The following is a 23,995-nucleotide window of genomic DNA, read 5'->3' on the forward strand; positions in this document are numbered from 1 at the left end:
TGTCTACATTACAATAAAATTTGTATATATTTTGTATAAACACTCTTAATTGAGACAATATTTTGGATCATAATCCAAAATTTTGGATCACCTCTTGGCATAGTATATTCCAAAAGTTTCTAGGTAAAAAAGAAAAATCATAATATGGTGAAATGTTCTAGGACCCTATCTTTAAAATATCCTCCAATTAACCAAATGAAATAATAATACCCACAAAAATTTTCATAGATAAGATTTTGTCAAAGAAGATTCTTATAAAGAAAAAAAAAGCATTTTCAAAAAAAAAAATTCTTATAAAGATACTAGTTTTCAAATAAACTACAGTCTCCAGATCAATCCACTTTTACACTAAATAAACTAAATTTAGAACTGTCTTCAGATCAATCCACTTTTACACCAGCATATTGACATAAACTAAATGAGTCCCATTTTTATATATAATAGGCACATAAGAGTACATCAAAATCGAATAATACAACAAGCTGCAACGACTAAAATAAGGTAACATTTCTCGGGTCATACAGAGACTAACTTAGAGATTGCATTGCCTATTCTAATAACTTCCCAAACATCCCCCATTCAATATATATACAATACAAGACTTTATAATATGTCAAACTTGCCTAAGTTAGAAAAAAAAAACAGTAAATAATCATAATACCAAATGGAAATTCAGTTCACCACGATGATAGACCTCTTTTTCAAGAAATTCGGAAATGCAATTTCGCGTACTATAAGGTATACTATAAACCCAATGTACCCAACTGCCAAAATGCCCGTTAAGAAGCTATAAAACAAACCGGTTATCTCAGAAGCCACGAATGCCTGCAAAAGGTAGCCATTTATCGCGATAACAAGTGCAGCCACCATCCATGAAGCTACCTATAACACATGTTTCGTTAAAGAATCAATAAACCAAACAAAGAATCCACGATAACACAGGTTATTACCTTAAGGAGGGGACCAATTTTAAAGACGCCCATAAGTTCCTCTTTTGAAACCAAACAAAGTAAAGGAATAAGCGCGAAAGGGATTTGAACAGATTGGAGTACATTAAGCCACTCGTTTAAAACATCAAGCATATCTTCGGAACTATTGAAAATGAGAGCAACGATCATAGTTGGAATAATGGCGAAACTTCTTGTTATCAAAGCCCTAATCCATTTCTTCACCCGCAAATTAAGAAACCCTCCCATAATAAACTGCCCGGCATAAGTACCAGTAATTGTGCTACTCTGACCGGCAGCTAATAAACCGACACCCCAAATGTAAAGTATAGGAATAACTCCTCTCCCATACTTCTCTTGAAGATACTGACCCGCGTTTATAAGACCAATACTATCCGCTATATCCGTACCAAAAAATGCCTTGGCGAAAACGGCAGTTACAAAAAGATTAATTAAGAACGAGATTAAAAGGGCAATGGTTGATTCGATTGAAAAGTATTTTAGGGCTTCCCTAACCCGGCCAACTTTTTTCTTATTGACATCTCTTGATTGAACTAGGGCCGAATGTAAGAAAACATTGTGAGGCATAATAATGCAACCAACCACACCCACAGCCTGTTGGATTGTTCTTGAACTTAGCTTTGGAATCAAAATACCTACAAAATTGTCTCATTTTTAAGAGATGTTCAACAAAACAAAGGTTAATAGTTGGGAAATCATACCAAGCATAAGCTTTTTCCCATCGGGCTTCGTCTCGCCAAACATCCACGCAAATGAAACTGCCATTGTCGCGATAAGAACTGCGAAAACCGCTTCTAACTTTCTTACCCCGTAATTCTCCAGAAGGAGAAATATGAAGCTGAAACAAGCAAACCACTAAAATCAAGATGAATTTTGGAAACAAATGGAATCAAAACAGGGAAGTTATGATTTTCAGTTTTCATGATCAAAGAAACCCCAAATAGAAATAACCCATAAACAGAAAATTTGAAGACAAAAACTAGTTTCAATTGAAGCTAACAGAAGATTAATTACCAATCGCAAGCAGTTATGACAACTCCAGCCCAAAGAGGGACGAATCCATTACTAAGAATCTTTATAGCAATTGCACTTCCAATCACTTCCTGAATATCAGCACCTATAAGGGCCAGTTCCGCCATAATCCAAAGGGTCATCCTCGCCCATGTAGGGTACTCCTCGCGGCAGAGTTCCGCCAAGTGCCGACCAGTAGCGACTCCGAGACGAGCGGCGAGAAGCTGTACGAGGAGACCCATAGCAGTAGCCCAAAGAAGCAACCATAATAAAGAATACCCAGCAACCGCACCTGACTGAAGATCTCCCTCGAGATTTCCTGGATCGAGAAAACCTATGCTCATTAGAAACCCAGGTCCGGTAAAAAGCCAGAGCTTTCTCCACGAGAACGGCGGCGTCTTCTCATCATCATCCCCTGCGTAAGTACCTTCATCAACGCCGATTATGTGGATCTTCTCGTTGGAATCGTATGCTCTCTCATCTCGTTCGTCTTCGTTATCAGACTCAACCGGCTGGACGACAAGCAATTGCTGCTCCATTTCTTGCGGTGGCATCAAATTAGAGGATCCAATGGAGAATACCCACAAAGAAACGAACTTCTGCACCAACTTTACTGGGATTTGTTGTAGAGTTAGAAATGAAACTGCTTCAATTTGTCTGTATCGACTGAGAAAAAGAAGGGAAATTGGAAATTGGGAATAAAGTGAGAAGAAAGCAATTAGAAGTGGAAGACTATACTGATGGCTTTCATCGTCTGCCCTCTGTAATCCACGTCATATCCACTTTGATTCTTCTTTACTCATCCATCGATTCTTCTGAACTTTGAACTGTAATTCTCTGATTATTCTCTAAACCTAGAGGGGATAGAGCCTGAAATATTTTGTTAACTTCTTTCTTCCTTACACGTATTAATAATCATATTGAAATGGGAATTCAGTTTTAGACTAATTTTTTAGTTAGGCATTTTATTTTTCAACAATAAGATTTTTTTAATTGGAAAAAAAAATATTTAACTAATTTATGTTTTTAACATAATCTATAAATTTTATAAAAAATATTACTTTTTTCGTCTATTTTCTTTCTACATCATTAATTTTTTATTTAAAACATATTCCATCTATTTTGATTATATATTTTATAATTAGTAGGAGTAATTATAATGCTAATTATGAAAATACAAGTTTAAAAAAATCATAAAGTAATTTAAATTATATTTTAAAGTAACTTAGTTGAAATTAAATTATGATAAAAATTTATTTAAATTATAATTTATAAAATAATTTGATCATTTTATAAAATCTAATTTTATATAAAATTAAATTAAAAAATATGAAAAAAGTATCTTTGAGTTTGACAAATTTTTAATTAGACCGTAATTAATTCAAGTCAGAGAAAATAAAGGTTTCATAAAAGGTTCAATAATTATTATTGATGTGAATATATTTTTCATCATTTTAAAGATAAGAATGTTAATATATTTCTCAGGTTTGAAATAGTTGTGTGATAATTGATTGATTGGTAGTTTGATTTTGAGTTACATGAAAAAAAAAAAAAAATATTAATTATGAATTCAAATTTTTTTATGAGAAGGAGATAGAAGTTTTTTTTTTAATTTATTAAATATTATTTTATATTTAATATATAGAATTTTAAAAATAAAATAAAATAAAATAAAAGTAACTTAATATTTATATTGGTGATTTAATTATTAATCAAGATTTGGTTATATCGACTCAGAAGAAAGAATATCATTAGGAACATAATAAAAGACTACATCAAGAGAATATAAAATTATGACAAGAGTTTATATATAATACTTGGTTCTTTCAAATTCTAAAAGATATAGAACACAAAAACAATGCTCTTAAAAAAAGATTTCAATTTTCTAAAATGTTCGGATACACTTTTAAATAAGTCTTAACTAGGTCAACATCAATATCTTGTCGAGAAGCCTCCAAAATATTATCAATTTTTATTTTGTGTTAATCTTATTTCTTTATATCAAGATTATACACTAAAAAATATAGTTTTTTTTTCAATATTCTATTTACTTGTACCAAACAATTCAAAGTTACTCAACAAATCTTCACTTTGACTTGAATTCTCCCAAATGCATTAGTCATTTCTTAAATGTATTAATCAATGCTTATATCCCTCTCTCTTATCGAGACTTGCCCTAGGGTAAATTAACAATTTTTTGACATTAAATAAGTCTAAAAAATGTTGAAAACTTACTCTAAGGAAGCAACTTGGTAAACATATTAGGAGGATTACCAACAATTCTTACTTTCTTCACATTTATTCTCTTCTCACAAATTTCTCAAATTCTTAGTCAATGCTAAGATAGCCTAGATGCATTAGTCAATATTGAGGTGACCTACATACATTAGTTAATGTTAGATGACCCCAAATGTATTAGTTAATGTCATGATTGTCTAGATGCATTAGTCAATGCCATATGACATAAATGCATTAGTCAATTCTCATATGGCACATATGCATTAGTCAATGTCAGATGACTCAAATGCATTAATCAATGTTAGATGACCAAAATACATTAATTAATGTTAGATGACCGAGATGCATTAGTCAATGTTGAGATTACTCAAATGCATTAATCAATGCCGAGATTGTCTAGATACATTATTCAATGGCATGTGGCCTAGATGCATTAGTCAATGTTAAATGGTTGAGATGCATTACTCAATGCTTACATGATTTAGTTTCATTAGTCAATGCGAGATGACCTAGATGTATTAAATAATGCTAGATGCATTAGTCAATGTCGAGATGACCCAGATACATTAGTCAATGTTAGATGGTTCATATGCATTAGACAATGCTAGATTTTCTATATTCATTACTCAATGCCGAGATGAACTATATGCATTAGTTAATGCCGAGACGACCCAAATGTATTTCTCAATGCAAGATGACATAAATGCATTAGTCTATGCTAGATGGTCGAAATGAATTTTTAAATGATGAGTTGGCCTAGATGCATTATTTAATGCAAGACATGACTCAATTGCATTACTCAATGTAGAGATGGTTTAGATGTCACGTTACTACAAACCACTTACAACTTTAGAACCGAATACAATTTCTTTATTGGTTGATGTTTTGACATATCCACCTCCTCCACATCAACCTATAATGCATTATCAATCATATCCTCATAATCATATCTCTAGGATGGTCTAACTCCAGTCCTCCTTGACTGACCTTCAAATACACTTTGAAAAATAATTTCTTACAGTTGAGAATCCAATGCTTTAAGTTTTGGTAGCTCGGCCTTAACATGGTGTTCTTCCTCTTCTTATAAATGAATATATATTTCCACATGTTTATCAACATTGTTATTTTCTACTATAAAACTCGTAGTGGAGCTATGTGTAGAATTCTCATCAAAGATGATGCTTCTATATAGAATAACTCTTCTCTCAAATGGACATTATATTATGTAACATTTGACACCGTTTTCATAGTTCACAAATACCACTTTCTTCGTTCTTGGCTATAATTTACCCTTCTTGACATGATAATAAATTATGCAATCAAAAAACTTGTAATCCTCAATAATTCGTAAATTTGCTAGACCACACCTTGTAAGGCATTTTTGTAGTTAATTCCGATGTGAGACTCACGATATAGAAAATAACATGTTGAAGTCAGTGCCGCTACTAAATACTTTCTATCCAATCAAGACTCGTGATCTTGTGACCACCAAGAAAAACCTCCTTGCTAGAATATGTATCTCTCTTCTACCCATATGAGTTATGACTAAATCTCATATGTAATAGCTTAATCATGTCATCATTGTGAGTCTTTAATGATGCAACATAAACAAAAACATGTAACAATAGAACCCTATAGAATACCAAGTGCGTTTTTGACATCCTTATGCATTCGCATGGTGAATAGATGTTAATATATAAATGACTTTTTGGTGAGCAACTCTGTCATATAGAAGCTCTACAACTTTCAACCATATCCTAACAGTCTTCTCTTCTTCTAAGATCTCAATGATGTCATCATCTACAAGACACAACATAAATGTTGGATTAGCCTTCTCCTATAATGGTAATCTCAACAGTTATTTATGCTCATACCGACTATTTCAGTGCCCCCCATAAGCCATATTGTTTCAGTGAAGCACGCATCTTGATTTGCCATAAACTGAAACTATTTCTCCACATGAACTTATCGATTTTAATGTTGACTGTTGTCATCTCTCAATAGAAAATAAACAATCGAAAAAAACATGAAGCTCTCATATCAGTTTGTTAGAATTAATTGCGAGAGACGACATAAACAATAGAGAAAATAAGACATATTTAACATGGTTTATCAAGATAAAAACTTGACTACGTCAATCTACAAGAGAGAATATTATCGAAGAGATAAATAACATAGATTAAATAATGACAATATAGGGTTATGACACGAGTTTATATATCATTTGGTCCCCTATCATTTGGTCCCCTGAAACTCTAACAAATACAGAAATGGAACGGAAACGATGCTCTCAAGACAAATACTTCAACTTTCTAAAGTGTTTAATTAACTGCACTTTTTAATAAGTTTTAACTAGGTCAACATCAATATCTTGTCGATGAGCCTCCAACATATTGTCACAATATTTTTCTAGTTTTATTATTTTAACAAAAAAATAGATTTATTTTGTATTAATCTTATTTTTCTTATATCAAGATTATACAACAAAAGATATAGTTTCTTCTTAATTATTCAATATTCTCTTTCCTTTATCAAACAATTCAATATTACTCCAAAACTATGTTAATATAAGAAGGCATACTTTAATTCATTTGAGAGAAAAACTCAAATAATTAAAATTAAGATAATTGAACTCTATTGATAAATTCAAAATTTAAACATCATTTGATAAAAATACTCAAGTTTGAATCTAAAATAAAAATTGAGTTTAAATATTTTAACTCCATATATAATAATTACATGTCTAGTTGTATTAGTTCATCACAATCTAGTTACAAAATGCATTCACATACAATAAACAAATGATATAATAAAAATAACATAAGACTGATCCTTTATCAAATATAAAAATATTAAATGACCTTTGAAAAACTTTAATAAAAAAAGTGTCAATTCACACCGCATAAACAATTGTCGATATAAAGTGAATGGACATATTTATGTATATTGAATTATTAATAAAGTAATAGAATATCCAAATTAAATAAGTGCTATTGAAAATAAATGATATATCTCTAAATCCTTCGTCACTATACATTATTTTTTCAGTGAAATTTAGAAAACAAAAAACTGCATCATATCTACTTAGCTAATTGGACAATATATTGCCAAATTCAACCTCTTAGTTAATCTATACATTTGATGGCGTATAGCCTCCTACCATATTAAATGTTATACAAAATAATATATTTATAAGATGTTTTTACAATAGGATAATATCAATATTAATATTATTATATTAGTTTATTTTTATAAATTTAATAGAATATTTATATATTAGGCATAAACGATGTAATTTAATATAATATTCAAACAATTTCTTTCAATTCCAGCATAATATTAGCCAAATTTGTGTTGTTGAGCACACAAAATCATAAATTTAGTTGTTTTCATCCATAATTATTTTAATTATTGATGGAGACTAATAATTATTATTATATTTTTAATAATATTTGTTATTTTACTTTATTCAAATAAAGAAATATGAATAAGAATAAATTGATAAACATGAAGAATGAAAATTTATGATTAATAAAAATGTAGTCTTTTTTTAATTGAATAATTATTATCATTAATATTTAAAATGTCTGAATAGATTAGAGAGAAATTATTCTTATTATTTTGTAATCAAATTAGTATTAATATATTAATATTATTTTTTTACCATATTCAATTTAATTAAAAATATAAAATATTATTATTTACATCATTGTAAGCACTAAAAATCTACACACTAATTTATAAAATTAAAATAATTATTTTTATTTTATTTTTAAATAAATAAAATCAAAATAATTAACCAATAGCAAAAACCCAATTAAAACAATTAATTAGACTAATTATTTTAATAATTAAAGCTTAATTAATAAAGGAAAATGTTCAAAATAATAAAAATAAAATTATTTAAGATAAATGTTAGACTCGTTTATCTTAAATAATTTTAAAAAATTAGGAATTAAAATAATAATTTAAGATGAAATGAGATACATATTTTATCCCCAAAAATTATTTATTTAACCCTAAAATATGAAGAAAAAAATGATAAAATATTGGCCATATTTATTTTAATATTTTATGTATTTAAAAAAAAATTAAAATTAAAGTAAAAAAGGTGGAAAAAAAATCAATTTCAAACAAATCCTTAAGGTTTTAAAATACAAATAAAATCGTAATCGAGTGTAGCCAATATCTTGTGAGATGGATACAACCGAAATCACGTCCACTAGATGAGCATCGAATCTTCATCCAACGCCCAAGAGCAAGTCGTGTATCCCGTTGTAGTTGAGGAAGCACGCGGCCGAGATGCACTAGATCCACTAATGCGGACGTTAGCGTCGTCCATCCAAACACAACTGAATGCCCGCATTCTCACGAACTATTAACAGAATGCCCCGCGAATGCCAAAACGCGCCCAAAATGGCATCATTTTGAGCGCCACCATCTTCTTCATCGCGACGCCGTGAAAATAAGGATGAAGATCCTTCTTCGATTTTTCCAACTTGGAACGCCGCCAATATTCAACCATTTTGGCTAATTTAAAGTCTGAAATGATCACCCGTACCGCGATGATCATTTCTCCTACAACCATAGGGATTATTCATCTCTATTTCGCCAAGTTGACTCAAGAATAGCCAAAATGCCATTAAAGGCTTTTGGATGATTTAGTCCACTTGAAGCCTCCACCGACTTAAGGATGCTATAAATACACCCCCTAAGTCATTCTGAAATCAAGGGATCCTTTCTCCACCTTCAAATCGAAGAAAATCAAAAACCTGCCATTAAAGCTTGAAGCTTTCGAATATTTTAAATTTTATGTTTGAGGCTTTAAAGCTTGGATCTAAGCATCCTAAAAGTGTCCCTAAGGATCAATTAGTGTGCTCCAATCCTTGGTAAGGTTCCAATCATCCTCTAATTCATATTTACAGTTTGAATTTGAATTTTTTATATTTAAAATTGCATAAGCTTGTATGCTTGGTGTTTATGGTGTTTTATGGTTGTATATTGATCCTAGGATCATTTATGAACTTTTTGGATAGGTTATAAGGAATTAATCAACCTAAAAATGAAAAACCCAAATTTAAACTATAAAAATAAAAAATTTATATTTATTGTTCTTGGGCTAAATCTCTTGAATCATAGCCCATAAAGTATCCCAACATGATTGTAATGATGTTAGGCATTTGTTTGGATCATATTTGATCAAAATTAAAAATTTCAAAATAATTAAAAATTTTGAGTTCTTGATTTGGTCTAAATGAATAACTAGTGTTCTTGTTTTGGTACCAATCAAGTATATATGAGATATAATGAAGCTATTGTGTAGCTCCTTTCTCCTCAAAACAACTTTAAAATCAAAAACTCAAATTTTGATCACAAATTGTTTTGAATGATTTGATGATCATCTGGGTTGATTGGTTCTTTGAGATGATGATCAACATGTTTTTGGGAGCTTTGTGAAGCTACCCAAACTCTTATATCAAAGAATTCAAGCTAAAAAAATGAATTTACAAAAATGAACTTTGGGGTTCTTGAGGACTAAGGCTTGTTAGCCTAGGATCAAGACTTAGGACCGAAACCTAAGACCAAGAATTTCAACAGGACCGAGAGGTCCAACCGATATTCTTGAACTAGGACTGAGAGGTCTAATCGATGTTCTTGATCTAAGACTAAGAGGTTCGACAGATGTTCTTGAGCTAGGACTGAGAAGTCCGACCGAGGATTTTAATCTAGGAGCGAGAGGTCTAACCCCAGAACTAATGGTTCAACATAGGACCGAGTATCCCCGAACCTAGGACCGGTTAACTTAGTCTAAAGCTAACCCAGGACCGATGAGTTTATACACCCAGACCGGTAATCTCAAGCAAGGACCGAGAGTCCTTCGCACCTATACCAAGGGACTTTGGTACTCCGACCGAAGTTCCGAGCCTTCATCGAGAGGCTCCTCGACCCAAACCGAGGGGTTTTAGACCCCAACTCATTATAACGGACCTATTTCCTAGGCCTGTTTGGTTCCACTTTTCAAAAACCAAAATTATTTTTGTAATTTTGGGACTTCAAATCATTTTCTAAAATCCCGAAAAATTAGAAAATACTTTTAAAATATATTTGGGATATTTTCACAAATTTGTTTTGATAAAGGGTCGTTTGAGATTTTTGTTTAACCTTAATGCCTTTAAAAATGACTGATGTTCTTCAAATATTCCCCCTAAATCAATGGCATCAACAACATGTACTTGCATTTTAAATATTATTATTACAATATTATAAATAACGCACAAACCTTATGCATGCATAGGATCGGAAGAATAATCGGTTAAAATAAAATTATATATAAACGATTTTTAAAACTCAACTTTATAAGTAGAGACCGTTTTTAGAATGGGTATGGAAGATAAAGCGCGAAAGCACTTTCTCGAGTATCACAATACTACGAACTAAAAAAAACTTTGACCAATACATTTTTTATACTTATGCCAACTTTTATTGATCTTCAAAAATTAATTGGTGACTCTGTTTCAAAATAAATAATCTTTTAAATTAATTAAATTATGTTTAATTAATTTAAACTCAAGAATTTTAAAAAAAATCAAATTGTGATTTGATTATCAAAAATCTCTGAATTATTTAAAATTAAACACCAAATTAATTAGTTTTTAATTAATATCAAAAGCAATTAAAAATGTTTTAAAAATGTTTTAAATGATGTTTAATTTTAAAATAAAATTCCTAACACACAAACTGAGGTTGAAATTCTCGAAACTCGAGGTTTTTCATGGAAACCGATACCGATACAAAGGGTTTTTCCAAGGATTACAATCATATTTAAAAATATATATATGTCATCATTTAATAAAATAATAAAAATATAATTAGCACTTAATATTAATTAATCATACTAATTACAATTTTTTTTACAAAAAAAATTAAACAAAAATAGTTGAATATTTCAAACTTTTTACACTACATTTATAAGATTTCTTTATAGATTACCAAAATATATATTCATATTTAAATATTATTAGAATTACAAATAAAAAATTATCAAAATAACAAAAAAAAAAATGAAATAAAGTCTCTAAATTATAATATATTAATAGTGAATCAAACAAATTTATGTTAATATAACGTTATACCTAAGTTATAATTTTTTTTATAACCATTTTAATTAAAATATTTCATATTTAAATTTTATAATATTTTTTAAATAATTTTTTATATATTGTTATTATTTTAAAAAAAAAATTATTTTTAAGATTTTTTATTTTAATTAATTAATTTATTATAATTTTATTATTAATATATAATATTTAAAATTAGTTATATAAAAATGATTACATTATTATTAATCATTGTTATTATTATTAAAAAAAACTATTTTTAATTATATTTTATTTTAAATAATTACAATATTTTCTTTTAAATTAGTTAAAATTATTATTATTTTAATTTAAATTTAAAATAATAAGTAATATAATTATAATTATGAGATAGAAAATGTGCATTATGGGAGAGAAATTAATGTGAGAGAAATTGAATATTATAGAAGAGAAAAATTAATAAAAATTCTGGAATACAAAAACCACCATACCAAGCATGTCGTTAATGTTTTTATTTTCTTCAATTATGACTTAGAATTCTTTTTTTATTCATTCGAACCTTCCATGTCCATATGAGATTTATTTTCTTTACTAGTTTATTTAGTCAACACATTTTCATGTTGGGTTAATTCTTTTTCACTTGTAATTTCACCTACTATTTAATTAGTGCCCATGAAATTTTATCTTAGTCGTCATTTTTATAAGTCTAACACTGTTATTCTGTTATTTGATGGATTTCAATACTCACAAATTTATTAGATTTGAGAAACATAACATCACATTTAAAATCTCGTTTTCAATTTCAAGTTGACAAAGTATTTTTCATATAGAATTTGAGAAGGAATGTTATAATATATTTGTAAAATATTATCACAATATTATAATATTGTGATAATATAAATCTTATTATTATTATATTAGTTTTTTTTATAAGTTTAATGTAATGTTTAACTTACATAATTCTGCAATACAATATTTCTCTCTATACTAACAAATAACACTAGTAGAAAAAGATGCATCAATAATGGCCAAAGACATTTCTAGAAAATGTCATTATTGATGAACTTCAGTAACGGCCTATAAGTCGTTACTATTCGTCATTGATATAAAATAGTATATGTGACGGTATTAGAGAGCCATTACAGATATTAATATTAGTAATGGCTCTATATTCGTTACAAATATGAATATCAGTAACGACTTTATAAAGGAAATGACGTTACTAATATTAATATCAGTAACGACTCTTTAAAGGCAATATCGTTACTGATATTAATATTAGTAACGACTCTCCAAAGACAATTTCGTTACTAATATTAATATCAGTAACGACTCTCCAAAGGCAAAGTTGTTATTGATATAAATATTAGTAACGACTCTCCAAAGGTAAAGCCATTACTGATATTAATATTATTAACGACTCTCAATAGACAAAGTCGTTACTGATGGTAATTATTTTCGATTTTTTTGTTTTCGTAATATTATTTATTCCTATAAACTATTGTTTCATAATAGTTGTTTTGCAAAAAGCTTTTCATAAATAAATACCTTAATCCCAAAAATATTCTTAAATAATATTCAAAATATATCAAGTAGGTGGAGGGGGAAGGTGGGGTAACATGGATAATATCGTGGCCATCTATTTGTGCAGATCCATCGACTCCTTCCACACATCCACTCCCTCATCTCCTACAACTCAGTCTGCATCTTCTCACGCTCTTCCTGTGCACATTGTCGCTCAGTTTCACGCTTCTCTCATGATTGATGTCTCTTAGCTTCATGCTCTTCCCGTGACTTATATTTCTCAACTTCACGTTCCTCCCACATCCTCTACATCTCCTCATGTAGAGCCCGATTCTCATCACGTAACTGTTGCGTGGCAATGCGTTGACTGCTCGATGAACTCCTATGAGCATCTTCTCTAAATAATGTAGGTTGTATGCCTGATCCCATACCCAAGACTCTACCATGTTATTGAGACTCAAACGCGTACTCCGTCAACTACAACTCTTTCTAACTCGGATTTTCTTCTATGGAAGTGCGCAACGCAGACTACAGACACAAATTAAATTTTAATTAGTACATATGCAAATAGGTTTCAAGTTAAACCTATAAACACGATTTACCACTTTCTCAAAAATAATAGTGGGAACCTTTGGAGTTGGATCCTACAAAGTTGTTTTCCTTGTAAGTGTGTGAAGAAATAGGTCAGAGAAATTAGGGGAGTGTTCGGTAGTCCACTTCTGTACAAATTCAATCATAGACAATATAATAAGAATGAAAAAACATTAAAAACTTCATATTAAATGATAAAACGCACTAGTTGCCTCTCGACTTGTAAAATAGAGACGCTGCCCACATGGTTCTGTACACGACATGCAACTTATTACTTGAATTCGACGTACTTATTTTATGCAATTAAGAAATGTTGTTAGTTTAATATATTATTAAAGTAAGGGCTCATTAAAAAAAGTAACTTACTCTAAACTCCGAAGTGAAGAAGCGATGCTCTAGATGATAATGACAATCACTAAGGGCAATCTCGGGAGGGAGATTGGCCAGTATCGCTGCCTCATCACCTACACGAGCCTTAATGTACTGGTTGTTTTGACATCTCCACCTATCCCAAAGTTGTTTTGCGTTATGTAGCTCTTGACAATGATATGTGTTGATGTGCTCCCCCACAGACTAGAACGTATCTTGAAAAGTCAACAACGTTAAATTAAATTACAATTTAGTCTTTTATAGATGATGGTTAATACCCCAAAACGAATAACTTACTATGATAGCCCACCAAATGTGATCTAGTTGTGTGTAGCTCATATCCGTCCAACGTAGGGTCCTGTGCGGTAATGCACTAGGGTAATGGATGATACTCCCAATATGCCTCGACCATGTAGTTCTATTATCGCACATGAGCTTACCATATATCGGGTTGAACTTTAGAGACATCTTATTCCCCACCTATAACTTACCAATTATAGTGTTCTTGTTCTTACCCTTCTCCTCCTTAAAGAAGATCCTTAAAATGAACACAAAATTTTATAAAATCATAAGATAATACATAATCAAACTTTGGTACCTGCATCATGTTGAGATAGGGGTTGTGTCTCATCATTATCGAAGTTAGTGTTCTATACACCATCAATGGTCATATCATCATCACTCTCTAATATCCCGTCCAAATCGATGTCACTGATAGAGTCGAGTAATGTTAGAGGGTCCTTAGAATACCCATCGTTCCTTTGTACGAGGTCCTCTAACTAGCGGTTAAAGCCCTTACCTACTACTCTCCCATTATGTAACATGATCGCTACAAATATAGAATGTAATGTGTATTAGAAAATGTATAATTTAACCCAAGGCCTTAATAAACACAATGAAACCTTAATTAGACTAACGAAAATTAATTGGTGTCACAATTTTCCATCCAAGCCTTGATCCCATATCCATAGAGTAAAAAACTTGTTGTGCTTGACTTGCCATTATGAATGGTTCATGCATTTTAGTTTGTAAAGTCCTGTTCATATATATACTAACATAATCATACTTGTTAGGATTGAGATCGCCGATAGGGGACCGGGGTCTGGCTAAAGGAGACCGCTTAAACACACACAACGGTTGGCACTAATCCGGTTAAAAATTAACATCGGTCTTAACACTACACATGCTGTCACAAACTCTTAAACCGAGTTGAAAATAAAGATTTTAATAAAGATTTCAGCCTGAAGCAACACACACGGATCGTTTAAAGAAGAGAGTAGAGAATGATCGGTTAGAATGAGGGGAAAACTGGTTTAGTTGGTGACCGAAAATAAATAAAGAACACAAGACACATTTTATGGATGTTCGAAGATAAAACTCCTACGTCACCCTTTCTTCTCAAACAATGAGAAGGATATTCACTAAGGAATATTCAACTACATAATACACCACACAATCGAGTCTTATTTACTACTCGATGTTCACTTTACAACACTCCCACATTATTGTAATACACTTATACAAAGTTTGTAAAATACCCAGAACTTTTACAGTTTGTTCTTATCACTCAACAACTTGGTAGATTTCTCAAAGTATGTTTGTAAGAGTGAAAAGATCGCGCAAGAGTTTTCTCTCTCTCTAACTTCGTAACCTTATCACGTCCTGGAGCGTCTAACCTTTTTTTTCAGCTCTCCAACTTCCTCCTTTTATAATGAAAATATAATAACGGTCATATTTCTCTCTCTAAGTGGTTGGTCAAGAAAAGAGGTTGCTTTTGGACTTGTACCAAGCTAGGTGACTGTACACCTATTAACTACCTACTGCCTGGAGGTTGCTTCTGGACTTAGACAAGCCTGCTGCCCACAGTTCATTTAATAACCGGAGTTCAAGGCATTTAATTGACCGGAACTTATTTAGTTGACCGGAAGGCATTTAATTGACCGGAACTCATTTAATTGACCGAAGTCACTCCTTATTTAATGCCAAAGTATTTAATTAAATGGACATGCTTCATTAAATACCGGTTGATCGATCTCCTCTTCAGAAGCATTAAGTGTCGGTTGACCGATCTTTCATAGAGCCGAAGTCGGACTACCGGTCAAACTACTAAACCGGCATGAGTGCTTACCACTACACTACAACACCTTCTTGTTATCATTAAAACAATTAATATATTTGATATGACTTAGCAGTTTAACATATATATTTATTTGAACATAGTTTTATCTTATTTATTATTTAAAAATAATATTATAACAATTTCTCTCTTTTTGATTATTTAAGTTAAATATTCAAAACTCTGCAATCGTTGGCCGGTTTAAAGAAGTTGTATTTATTTGGCCGGTTGAAAAAGTTGAGGAAAATTATAAAACGTTTTGTATGTTCTAACTATTTCTCCCTTTTGATTATTTAGAATAAATATTCAAAACCAGGCGGGTTTTATAATTTAAATCAATTTAGGAATCATTGTAATCTAACAATCCTAAAATATTTCTAAGGGAAGAAAACTTAGACTCGAGAAGTTACTTTGTGAGGTTGTTAGCCACTTCATTCTTGTTCCCTTCATGTGATATCCGTCAGCAGCCGGTTGTCCGGATGCAATGTTGACTCTTCCAAATTTCTGTCTTGATTTACCTACATTCATAGACAATAGAAAATATGGTCCCCATTTTTCTTTGGGTCCGTGGCTTATTAGTCCCTTAGGAATCCACACTCTAATTATTTTGATGGACTTCCCGTTATGTGTATGTATAGTATATCTACCTGCTGATGATTTAACTTTAAAGGATGATTTTCGGTTAACATCTCTTGACTTTCGGTCAAGTTTTTCCTTGCTATACAAATTGATTGTCCTTCTTTCAGGTTTCAGCCAACTTGAAGTTGGCTTTATATAAATCATCTCATCCTTTGAAGTTAAATTATTACAGCTTGTAATATCTTCATCGAGCTTCTCATTCTCAGATGAGATCTCACTTATTGAAACATCAGCCCCTTTGATTTGAGATGAACAACTTTAACTATCAGACTTTCTTTTTGAAATAGTTTGATTAAGGGATTCTAATGTTTTTTGTACTTAATGACCATGTCATTGAGTGCAGCAATTAGATCATCTCGGGTAAAATCATCAAAGGAGAGATCAAATACCTCATATTTTTTCTTAGCCGTGAAGCAGGTATCAACTTTATTATCACTGTCGCTGGATGATGAGTCGTCCGAATCGCTATCGGCCCATTTGCCCTTGCTTTCAGCAGGCATTAGAGCCTTCTACTCTTTCTGGTTCTCCTTTATTTGGTCACTACCTTCACACAGTTGGATTAAGTTTTCCCACACTTCTTTTCCCGTTTTGCATTCTCTGACTTTCTCGAAAGTATTTCTGTCTAGAGATTTGAAAATATGTCTTATGCAATGGTTGTCTAGGTTGTTTCTTCTCATATATTCAGTTGTCCATTCACCTTTCTCTTTCTCGATCTTTATCGGACCTTCTTTAAGGATGGTCATCATTTCACAATCCATAGAAATCAGATGTAGATACATCTGAATCTTCCAGTCGACAAACGCCTCACTTTCTAGCATAGGGGGCTTCTTGTTGAAAGTCATACTTGCTTGCTTCTGGGTTGCTTGGGTGTTAAGATTCCTGCTCTGATACAACTTGTTAGAATTAAGATCGTCGATAGGGGACCAGGGTCCGGCTAAAGGAGACCTCTTAAACACACACAACGGTTGACGCTAATCCGGTTAAAAATTAACACCGGTCTTAACACTACACAGGTTGTTACAAACTCTTGAACCGAGTTCAATGGCGGAAATATTTGGTTCAGCCTGAAGCAATACACACGGATCGGTTAAAGAAGAGAGAGTAGAGAATGATCAGTTAGAATGAGGGGAAAACTGGTTTGGTTGGTTTAGTGACCAAAAATAAATGAAGAACACAAGACACATATTTTATGGATGTTCGAAGATAAAACTCCTACGTCACCCTTCTTCTCAAACAATGAGAAGGATATTCACTAAGGAATATTCAACAACACAATAAATCACACAATCGAGTCTTATTTATTGCTCGATGTTCACTTTACAACACTCATACAGTATCGTAATACACTTACACAAAGTATGTAAAATACCCAGAACTTTTACAGTTTGTTCTTATCACTCAACAACTTGGTAGATTTCTTAAAGTATGTTCGTAAGAGCGAAATGATCGCGCAAGAATTTTCTCTCTCTCTAACTTCGTAACCTTATCACGTCCTAGAGCGTCTAACCTTTTTTTCCAGCTCTCCAGCTTCCTCCTTTTATAATGGAAATATGACAACAACCATATTTCTCTCTCTCTAAGTGGTTGGTCAAGAAAAGAGGTTGCTTTTGAACTTGTACCAAGCTAGGTGACTATACACATGTCAGATACCTGTTGCCTAAAGGTTGCTTCTGGATTTAGACAAACCTGCTGCCTACAGTTCATTTAATAACCGGAGCGGAAGGCATTTAATTGACCGAAGTATTTAATTAACCGGCCATGCTTCATTATATATCGGTTGACCCATCTTCTCTTCAAGAGCATTAAGTGTCGGTTAACCGATCTTTCATAGAGTCGAAGTCGGTGACATTCGATCTCTGGTCACCTGTGTGACAGGCAGGAGTGCTTACCACTACACTACAACACCTTCTTGTTATCATTAAAACAATTAATATACTTGATATGACTTAACAGTTTAACATATATATTTATTTGAACATAGTTTTATCTTATTCATTATTTAACAATAATATTCTAACAATACTTATCAACCTTAATTCCTCGATCTTTGTGATGAACATCGAACCAACTACACTTGAAGAGAACCACTCGTATTCCATTAAAGAATGCTATTTTTATGATTTCATTGTGCATTACATAATAGTTAATTGTCTCAGCCCCATTATTTCCGTGAACCAATACACCGTTATTTAATGTTGAATTTGTTCCCATGTATTTTGCACGCGTTATATTTCTTAGCATATATTGTAGGCCCACCTCCTATAATTTTAAGATTCATTGTTCTATTAGAGTCATCGATTAATTGCTCCACCTATTCAGTAGAAACTATTATTAAACATATTGTCTAACTACTAAAAAGAAACCGTTGAGACGATTTACTTACTTTTTCTTTTAAATAACTAACGTATCGTTTATCTCGGTCTTCATTGGAAATATTGGGTTCGCACGATTGCATAAAATCCTTGCACACGTGTTAAATTAAATTATTGCTAAAAGTACTAAAACCGTAACTATGAACAACACAATGAAATCACTACACTTACTTAAAATATTCTTTAGCCTCGCGACAATTTTTTAAGATGTATAAATGAGCACACTCATGATCCCCTTGTTTGTATGTGTAGGCCATGCCATTTGATAGCTCTTCCATAGTAAAGAATATTGACAATGTTGTAATAGTGTGTATCGAGGCATCTCGTGACTCTTGACACTCCAAATAGAGGGCACACAAGTTCATAATCTCATTCATAATGTAACTCTCGCTAATTGAACATTATGGAATGTTCATGTTCCTATGATATTTCTTTAGTGTGCTCATATATTGTTCAACTGGATACATCCATCGATATTGGACAGGCCCTCCAAGGCAAGCCTCAAAGGCTAAATGAACTGTCAAGTGTACCATTATATCAAAAAAAGAAGGTGAAAATATCTTCTCCAGTTTACAAAGTGTCAAGACAATGTTGTCCTATAATTTTTTCAATTGCTCCTGTTGTAAACTTTTTTGATAAAACAACTAAATGAACCTTGACAAATTCACTACAACATCGTACACATCATAGGGAAGTAGGCCATTTGTAGCTAGTGTAATGAGATACTTTAATAAAATGTGACAGTCGTGACTCTTCAATCCTGAGATTTTTTCTCCTCTATATTTACACACACGCCAATATTAGAATAAAAAACGTCCGGCATTTTAACAACTTTCAGAAATTGGCAAAATAGTTTATTGTGTTCAGATGAGAGTGCGTAGGGGTTGTTGGACACCGAAGAACACTAGCATCCTCAACGGGATGTAAGGAATGCTTTAGTTCAATAACACCAAATCTTTCCGAGCTTTAAGCCCATCATTGGTATTTTCTTTGAAATTCATTAAAGTTCCCAACAAGCTATCACATATATTCTTCTCAATATACATTACATTAAAGTTAGGTCTCAACAACAACGATTTCCAGTAAGGTAATTAGAAAAATATATTAAGTTTGTTCCAGTTATCACCCTATGATTCATGATAAATTTTCAAATTCTTAGGATGGTACTTTATCAAGAAAATGTCTTTTAGATCTCATGATTGCATCAGAATCTCAATTCCCAATAGAAGTGCATGAGGCGCTCTATGCTCAGTACGCTTGTCAAATGTATTGTTCTCTTTGCGCCAACGATGATTAGGCGAGAGGAAGCGTCTATGATTCATGTAACACTCCTTCTGGTAATTTGTTAACCTCAACGATGCATTGTTCTTATTACAAGACGGACATGCAAGTTTTCCTTTTATACTCCATCCAAATAGATTTCCATATGCCGAGAAATCATTGATAGTCCACAAAAAAGTTGCTCGCAAGTCAAAATATTGTGATCTTCTTGCATTGTATGTTATCACCCCGATATGCCACAACTCAATCATCCCTTCAATAAGTGGCTCAAAAAACACGTCAATGGAATCTCTAGGACCAAAAAGTCCTATAATTAACATGGATAGAAGGAAGTTGTTTGTGTCCATTTATATTATGGGAGGGACATTATAAGGGATGAGAATTATTGGTCAAATCTTGTACGATGTTTTCGTGTTAGCAAAGAGTTGGAAACTGTCACTTTCCAAAGAAGGTCGCACATTTCGAGGGTCTGTTGCGAAATCTAGGTACAAGTTATCAAAGGTCTTCCATATCATTGAATTAGAAAGATGCATCAACACATCATCTTCGGGATTGTTATCTTTATGCCAAGTCATCTGTGGAGTAGTTTCGTAACACATGTAAAGTCTTTGCAACCTTAGTTTTAATGGAAAATACTACAACACCTTATTGGGAATAAACTTGTCATTCACTTTTTTTCCGAATTGTACCACTAGATTGATTGATATTCTATCTGGAAAGCCCACAGTCTTTTCTATTTTGCAAATTCTTATGTTTTTTATGAAAAAACATACAATCATTCTTACACGTATGACCTTTTTCGTACGATAGATCCATGTCTATAATGAATTTCTTACACTCATAATACGAATTTTTGGAAGTTACTTATGAATTGGTAGTATTCCTTTAATAGTCTCAAACAAAAAATCAAATAACGTGTTTGTTCATTGGCTTACATTCTTTATGTGAAGAAGTTTAAGTAGAGATGAAGTTTTAAAAATTCGAGAACTTTCAAACAAAGGTAGTTTTAAATCATCCAACAATTGGTAAAATGCCTTAGCATCATCAATGTGATGTTCATTTTCACTAGGATGTTCATTGTCATTGTTCACATTAGGGTACAAATCAACAACAATATTTTCCATTAAGTGATCATCACAAACATCAATAGGTTCGTCAATGGTATTACTTTTGTTATTCTATTGTACATTCATCGGTTCGTCTACAAGCTCATCATTTAATTCATCTTCCCCACTCTCACTAACAACATTTACACTCTCATGTTCAATTCTCTTTTCCCCGTGAAAATACCAAAATCCATAATTATGTCTTATGCCGAATATTAGATGAGTTCAAGCGATTGTCTTATTCTCATATAGTCGATTTGTACACTTTACACGGTGATATTCAATTGAAGATCTACCTGTAGACCTTTCCGCAAATTCTATGAAATTGTCAACCTCTCAATATATTTTGGATCAGTACAACACAGGGTCATTTATGTTTTGTCAAAAACTTCAATTAAAACTAGACAAAATATTAATATGTCAAATAAAGCATATCTTTTCTAATATCATACTAAATTCTTATATCATACAAATTATACTTAAGCCATATATCTAACATGCAAGGCCTGCATTGATAAATCTAAATCAATCTATTGCAAATCTCATATCAAACACACCAAAACCAGGACAAATTGATAAATGATAATTATCATACAAATACTAACTATCATACTAAATTCTAACTATCATACAAATCCTAACCATCGTACAAATGCTAATTATAAACTATATCATACCTAACTATCCTAACTATATAAACTATAAATATATATGACTTACCTGAGAACGGAAGAAGCGACGTCGGTCGGCAACGAAGGAATTAAGAAGCGACAACAGTGAAGGAAGAAGCGGCGTCGGACTACAGCGGTGGAAAAATCGACATCGGACGGTAGTGGAGCGAAGCGAGGAAGGAGAAAAGAGAAGAAAGATACAAATCTGTGAATTATAGGATTGTTTGTAACGACTTTGTCGTAAGCCATTACAGATAATGAGTATCAGTAACGTCTCTATGCCAAAGTCGTTACTGATATCTATGCCGTTTCTGAATGGCCCTCTAAAAGCCGTTAAAATTACTCATATTGCGGAAGACGAAGCAACAAACTAGTGTATCAGTAACGACTCTATGTCAAAGTAATTACTGATATTTCTCTATTTCTATAAGGCCCTCTAAAAGCCTTTATAGATACCCATAATGCGGAAATCGAAACGACAAAATTTGGGTATCAGTAACGGCTTTCCTTAGAGTCGTTACAGATATTAACTATAATGGCCTATAAAATTTACTTGTAACGGCCTTATAATGTCGTTACAAAAGCCTGATCTTTTACTTTAGCGCTTTGCGAGAATCTCGATATAGAAGAACATTTTGTACTAGTGTGAGATCACCCAATCAACTTAGATTTTATTGCTGGCAAAGGTTACGGACACAGACACGGGTGGGTTCAATGATTCTAGTAGTTAGCCAGAGAAGAAGACATTGGAGGCTGCGAGCAGATTTTAAACTATTATCACCATCTGAAAAGTTATTTATTTGTAACATATAAAGTCTTTTAAGTTTAATTAATGTTCCTTTATTAAAAAAAAAGTTTTAATTTTTGTTATGATTTTGAATGGTAATACTCAATATTGGTGTCCCAAAAAAAAGCACTGAAATGTTGTATTATCACCTTAATATATATCTTTCTAAACCTAGAACCTACAGTATATTTAAAACTTCTAATTTATCAAAATTCGAAAACAAAGTTAATTCTACACAAAATTTGTTAGTTTATGCCGCTTGGGAATGACATTTAAAACTATTGTTTAACTAATCTAAAAGACAAAATGTTACAATTTTAATTCATACTAAGAAACACTTAAAATTTAAGGGAAATATCATGAAAGTCATAAAAACTATCATCTCAATTTTTTTTTAAAAATATACAAATAATTTGTATAACTAGTTTTCTTGTATTGGTTTAGTTTATAGTATTTTCATTTGTTTTATAAGAAAATGTAATTTGTTAGTAATAATTTTTTTCAAAATATAATTTTATATTTTGTTGTTCATTTTATTTTTCTCAAAATAAAGAAATGTTGTAGTCAGCTTGTAAGTCTCTTTTATTTTAATTTTTGACACGTTAGTAATGAAAGTAAGTCCATTGGTCTTATAAAGAACAGTTAGCCCAATCCTTGAATTATAAATATTGTAAGCTATTCCACCCATTACTTATATAGGCCAGCTCATTTTTATCTTATTGGTACTTTAGTTTTAGTGCAATAATAAAATTAAAAATTAAATGCTAAAAATTCTCTTTGAGAAAAAGAAATTGTTAAATATTTTAATGACTATTATAAATGGTTAAGTAAATACTTTAGTTTTAGTGCAATATTGTTAAAGATTATTATAATATGTCACAAGGGCCATACCTTATGGCCCGTACTTGAAACCAAGATTAAGAGACTTGAATTTGAGACAAGGACCAATGGGTCTAGTCCGTTAAAGGTTCAGACCATTCAAAGAAAATCTAATATTAAATTTTTTTTTTGAAAATAGTTAATATAAAATTATAGTTGTTTTGTTCTAAAAGTTGAATCAAATATAGGCATAATTGTCAAATTTATAATTTTTGTTGAAAGTTTTTTTTATTTTTTTTTTTTTATCAAATTTAGCATTTTCCAAAATTATTTAACTATAAACCCTCATTTTAGGAAAACGTTGTCACCGTTGATAAAAATAATTAAAGATATTTGCATGTTTGAA

The 23,995-nt window shown here is 31.5% G+C and overlaps 1 protein-coding gene across 2 annotated transcripts; it reads right to left on the reverse strand.

The window, feature by feature from the left end:
• Positions 1 to 400: 400 nt before the first annotated feature.
• Positions 401 to 2,841, reverse strand: LOC124914588 (metal transporter Nramp3-like). Of its 2 annotated transcripts, none has more exons than XM_047455170.1 (5): positions 2,718 to 2,841; positions 1,983 to 2,592; positions 1,670 to 1,806; positions 951 to 1,603; positions 401 to 882 (listed from the first exon to the last, which is right to left on the reverse strand). In XM_047455170.1, exons 1-5 carry the CDS (start codon positions 2,728 to 2,730, stop codon positions 673 to 675), a joined length of 1,623 nt encoding a protein of 540 aa, XP_047311126.1. In that variant the 5' UTR covers positions 2,731 to 2,841; the 3' UTR covers positions 401 to 672. The 2 variants fall into 2 exon arrangements, with proteins under 2 accessions (XP_047311126.1, XP_047311127.1); XM_047455171.1 differs by having other exon boundaries at positions 1,983 to 2,587; positions 2,718 to 2,830.
• Positions 2,842 to 23,995: the final 21,154 nt, after the last annotated feature.

Source organism: Impatiens glandulifera, chromosome 9 (assembly GCF_907164915.1).
Source record: "Impatiens glandulifera chromosome 9, dImpGla2.1, whole genome shotgun sequence".
Lineage (NCBI taxonomy): Eukaryota > Viridiplantae > Streptophyta > Magnoliopsida > Ericales > Balsaminaceae > Impatiens > Impatiens glandulifera.

Bases quoted from the DNA above. Each gene is read 5' to 3' on its own strand.
- LOC124914588 (XM_047455170.1), bottom strand. The intron at 1,807-1,982 runs GTAATTAATCTT...TGCTTGTTTCAG, and splicing joins GTCATAACTGCTTGCGATTG to CTTCATATTTCTCCTTCTGG. The intron at 1,604-1,669 runs GTATGATTTCCC...ACAATTTTGTAG, and splicing joins TGGGAAAAAGCTTATGCTTG to GTATTTTGATTCCAAAGCTA.